This window comes from Micropterus dolomieu, linkage group LG10, assembly GCF_021292245.1.
Source record: "Micropterus dolomieu isolate WLL.071019.BEF.003 ecotype Adirondacks linkage group LG10, ASM2129224v1, whole genome shotgun sequence".
Lineage (NCBI taxonomy): Eukaryota > Metazoa > Chordata > Actinopteri > Centrarchiformes > Centrarchidae > Micropterus > Micropterus dolomieu.
Window position 1 is genome coordinate 485,965 of NC_060159.1, and position 5,457 is coordinate 491,421.

The 5,457-nt window shown below is 40.3% G+C and overlaps 1 protein-coding gene across 1 annotated transcript in view; it reads right to left on the reverse strand.

The window, feature by feature from the left end:
* Window positions 1–5,457, reverse strand: part of hsf2 (heat shock transcription factor 2) — a 15,174-nt gene that overhangs the window by 6,284 nt on the left and 3,433 nt on the right. The window contains exons 3-5 of the mRNA XM_046061538.1: window positions 3,594–3,721; window positions 2,911–3,035; window positions 872–947 (exon numbers count right to left, since the gene is read on the reverse strand). Of these exons, the coding sequence (XP_045917494.1) occupies window positions 872–947; window positions 2,911–3,035; window positions 3,594–3,721 (329 nt within the window). The remainder of the gene's footprint in view (window positions 1–871; window positions 948–2,910; window positions 3,036–3,593; window positions 3,722–5,457) is intronic.

Consider the following 5,457-nt stretch of genomic DNA (forward strand, 5'->3'; position numbering starts at 1 on the left):
GTTCTGACAGGAACCAGGAAAAGAGATCATATTTCTCCTGTTTTAGCTTCTTTGCATTGGCTTCCAGTAAAATCCAGAATAGAATTTAAAATCATTCTTCTTACCTACAAAGCTCTTAATGGTCAGGCACCATCTTATCTTAAAGAGCTCATAGTACCTTACTACCCCACCAGAGCACTGCGCTCCCAGAATGCAGGGTTACTTGTGGTTCCTAGAGTCTCCAAAAGTAGACTAGGAGCCAGAGCGTTCAGCTATCAAGCTCCTCTCCTGTGGAACCAGGTTCGAGTTTGGGTTCAGGAGGCTGCCGGGGGATTTCCCATGATGCACTGAGCTCCTCTCTCCTCTACTTTCTCTCCCTCTGTATGCAACCTTATCCCATTATTGCATGTTACTAACACAACTTCTCCCCTTTCTGGTAGTCTTGTGCTTTCTCGTCCCTCTCCTCTCTCCTCCTATCACTTCCTGCAGGTGTTTCTGGCTCTGGAGCTGTGGAGTCTGGATCTGTGGCTGCTCGACACCCTCTGCTACAACAGCTATTGTTACTAGTCCTATTGTTATTATAATCATTAACATTACAATTGTTATCATTAACACTACTATAAATATCTGTACCATTTTTCATTTAGTCTATAGCAACATCACCTTTACTGTCTGTACCTCTGTTAGGTCGCATAAGGTCCTCAAGTTTTGTGTTGATCGGCCTTTCCAAGCCTGAGATATATTATACTTCCTGTTTTTAGCGTTTCGCAAATATTTGTTAGCTTGCCTCGTGGGTTCCCAGCCCACTCGGGCTTGGACCCCTAATAAAACAAGCAAGTTGACATGTATGTGAATACATGGTGAAAAGTGATGAGTCCAGTGAAGTGCTCACCTTTTTGATGAGCTGCTGTTGGTGGGCATGTTTCTGTCTCAGATCAGAGATCTCCCTCCACAGGTCTTCATTCTCCCTTAACAAAACATGTTAAGTTCATTTTAGGGATGAAACGGTGTGAAAATTTCTTATCGCAATTATACCAAAATTATCACAGTTAACAATATTATCACGGTATTGTAAAAATGCGCCAAAAAATATTAAAATGTACTGATACACACATAGAAACCATTTCAACATGTTTTATATTGAGAACTACAAATACAATTGCCATTTTGTTTGCATAAAAAATAAAACAGCAAATACCTTTTGTAAACAAATGAAAATCATCTAAGTGTGCATTATCAATATTTTATATTATAGGCCTATAGGTAATACAATTATCCCGTGGACAATTACATGAAAACAAATAAGTCTTTAGAAGACCGTGATAGTAACTGTAATGAGCCCAAAAACTGACATGAATACAGAGGAGTCTGTAGCGTTTCTAGATATGCTACGTAACGTGTTATGAGCAATGGGCGAACAGACTCTGCCGACATGACGCACACAGCAGCAGAACAACGTGCAGCGTTTTTACAAGAGCAGCAACACTGAGAGCTTCAGTTTACACGCTGTTAGCAAGTCAGAGACAAACCAAAGCTAAAAGTTAACTCACCCTGCATTCACTGTAAGGTTATTTTCTTCAATCAAAAGTTTCCCTCTGCAGCGCTGTCTTCCGCCGTGTTGTCATTGACCCAAACAAATCGACGTTGCATTGCACTGCACCTGCGTCTGGGAGACGCTGGACAGTGTTTGCCATGAGATTATAACAGCACGGTTAACCGTACCCGGTTATCATGGTAATTAAAATGTGTACGGTAATAAAAATAACCGTTAAACCGGTAATCGGTTCATCCCTAGGTCATTTACAGAGAGAGAATGGACTGCAGAACTAACCCTGTGACTTCTGTCTGATTTTTGTTTAACTAAAATATTCAGTGCCAATGTAGGAATTATTTTTAACACAGTGTAATTTTTAACTGTTGTGTAATGTATTTTATTGTATTATTTTAGGATGCCTAACAAGATCAGGCAAAGGGACTGCCGATGAATGCTAGCCTGTGGCTAACTTGGGTACACAAACTTGTAAGTTTTTGGTTAACAGCGTGGCGGCGAAGTTCCACGCTTCACCATGACACAGACTGTACATGCTCAGATCTGTCCGAAATTTTACACGTTTAATAAGGGTCCCACCCTGAAAACATCTACAAGCCACCAGCACCCGGTAGACGTTTCAGTCCTCCGTGTTCTAAGCATCTGATAATTCAGAGCCGCACCGGCAGAGCTATGGAATATACGGCTTGACCGTGTTACACCCGGATGCGCTACACATGCGAGGGCCCGTCCAATGCTAATATTTTTATTAATTAGTAATATCATTATTAGTACTAGGTATGGGGATTGTTACTTTTTATTGATACCCTTATTGAGACTGCAGGTAACGTTACCTGGTCGAAGGAGGAGCGACTAGTTTGTCTCAGCCAGCAGCTGAGTTTTTAACAATGTGTCAAATTTTAAGACCAGTCTATGCTACAGACAGACAGCTTTCTATTTGGCTTGTTTTTAACATTTGGCTAATTGCCAAGTTAACGGTGTGTTTGTATAAACATACAGGATGAGAGACTGAGGACAGAGATGAGTATATCAACCAGGTTCAACCAGATTTGATGCTTGAGACATAACGTTACATTATAGGACCCGCTAGTCTCGATAGCAGTATTGATAAGCTCGGACCTTATTGATTTTCAGGTTTTAAGAAATTTTGGAACCAGGTCCTTTTAGAAACAGGTATCAATCCCCATCCCTAATTAGTACTATTATTTTTTTTAATGATATCTGTATTATTACCATACCACAATAGGGTTGTTTTTTCATTTGTGTGCCATATGTTTGGATCCTTACTGGTGGAATTCTCTACATGCAACTTTGGTTGTTGGCCATATTTTGGTCATTGTTATATATATTTGGGTATGAAATGTACAGAACTTTAGTCTCACCTCTTGAGTGTTGCCAGCCTGGCATCAATGTTCTCCTGCTTGCTGTGAACACTCTGGACACTTGCCAAGATCTTAGTCAGGTCTTCCTGTCGAATCTTATTGTCCTCTGGCCGAGCATTAGAAACCTGAAAGAAAGAAATTACAATCAAATCTTGTGTTTACAGCAAAATTGTGATATAAGTACTATTTGAGAGTGTTGCACAAGACATTAGCCAGCAAATGAGAAAAGGAACCAGACAGAGTGAATGTCTTGATATAGGGAATATTTAGGAACAAACTTTAATTTAACAAGACTAAACAAATCTGCACCTTGCTCCGCCCTTGGTGTAAAGAGATGAAACGAACATGAATTCCTTAAACTGACTTTGCTTTCAGCATCTTAAGTGTTCCTCGAAGAACAGCTGAGCAGTTTGTTAGGATACTTGGCAAGTGGATGTTACTTTACTCTGCTTTCAGCAATGTCTGATCTCAGTGAAAATGACCATGATATATACATATTTACATGATGGAGTTTTGAATGTTTATGAGTCATTCATTCACTGTGGAGTATTTGGTAATGGCTGCGACATGTGCTTGTCAAGCACTGCTGGGATCCCTTGAGTCATGACGTCTTTTATATTTATATATATATTTTAAAATGTGAATTCTGAACAGATAAACTGATAATGGAGAGATGACTTAACCTTCCTCTTGATATTCTCCAGCAGGTCGTCCTGTCCATGTTTGAAGTAGGGGTGCTGAAACTCTACTGGACCGTCCCTCTCCTGTTTCACAATACCGGTGTCAATGTGCATCACTTTACGGAATCCATCTGAACAGACAGACATACACAGGTAAACACATTAAAAAACAGTAACACAGACTCCATCCTAAATGTATGTGTGATATGGCTGGCCAGTATATCAGTATAGTGAGATATACCTATATAATTTCAAGAGAGATAAAATTAGACAATATCATATATACCGATATAGTTTGATGTTGAGTTAATTATGTTTCCTGCCAGCTTTTGCTTGTCTCTCTTCCTCACCACACAGCCCCTCTACTCACAAACTCTAACAACATGGAGGGAGACACAAAACCACAAAACTATTTTTTTTTTTTATGGATAGGGTTACTGAAGACCTGGCTTGTAAAAAGAAAACAGTTCAGTCAGTGTTTCCCATGCATACACTTTATGTCAGCGAGCCACACAGGTTAGGTGACACATTGTAGCATTTTTCAGAGAAACGCAGGATTAAAACATTACAAGTCGCGCCACGGTGGATATTTTACAAGCGTGGACCAGGTAAAACGACAGTGAACACCCTAGTGCAGATGTCATTCGTTAGCTACCATGCTGGTTTTGTTTCGAAAGGCTACGTCGTCAATACTAGGGCTGTACATATCGATTATTTTTCAAGTCGATTAATCTAACGACTAATTTTGTTTATTCTAAAGAAAGAAAAGTTGCCTATTACTCGATTAACATACCAATTTATCCAAAATAAATATCAAAAACATGTCTAATCAATAAATATATATTTTATTCAATCATCCTGATGAAGCACATTAGAATAATGACAATAGTAGCAAATCTGAAGGAAATTATTTTCTCCACCACCCACTTGCCTGCTGATACCTTTGCTGCCTTCGTCACAGGCAAAGTGGAGGCTATAACTAGCCAATTCTTTGAAACACTCAAACTCAACCATTGTAGCAGTCCTACTACATCTTTTCCCCTGCCTTTCCAGGTCAGTGGTTGTTCACTCTCCTCGTTTACTCCTCGCACGGCTTCTCTTACCACCGCTACGCAGACGACACGCAACTCTACCTATCCTTCCCGCCAGGCGATCCCACTGTCTCAGCGCGGATCACGCACTGTCTATCAGACATATCTGCATGGATGAAGGCTTGCCACCTTCAACTAAATCTCTCTAAGACTGAACTCTTGGTCATTCCAGCCAAGGAATCTATCCACCATAACATCAAACTACAAATTGACTCCGCAACCATCACTCCAACCAAGGTGGTGAGAAACTTGGGTGTCATGATTGACGACCAGCTGTCCTTTTCAGACCATGCTGCCTGTTCACCAAGACCTGCCCTCAATTGGCACCGACTTATCTCTTAACTCAGGAACCTTAGAAACAGCTGTATAACCAGATACATGTTTAGACAGTTTTGCTTCCCTCAATCTTTACCAACTAACTTCAATAATTTCTTCATCTAAACCATCAACCTGCCTCTTAGACCCCATCCCGACTAGGCTGCTTAAAGATGTTTTACCCTTAGTCAGCACCTCTATACTAGATATGATCAATCTATCTTTATCAACAGGCTATGTACCACAGTACTTTAAAGTAGCTGTAATTAAACCTCTTCTGAAAAAGCCCAAACTTGATCCGGATGTTTTAGCCAACTATAGACCTATATCTAACCTTCCATTTCTCTCTAAGGTTCTGGAGAAAGCAGTTGCTAAACAGCTGTGTGACTTTCTACAGAGCAATAGTTTATTTGAGGATTTTCAGTCAGGATTCAGAGCTCATCATAGCACAGAGACAGCAC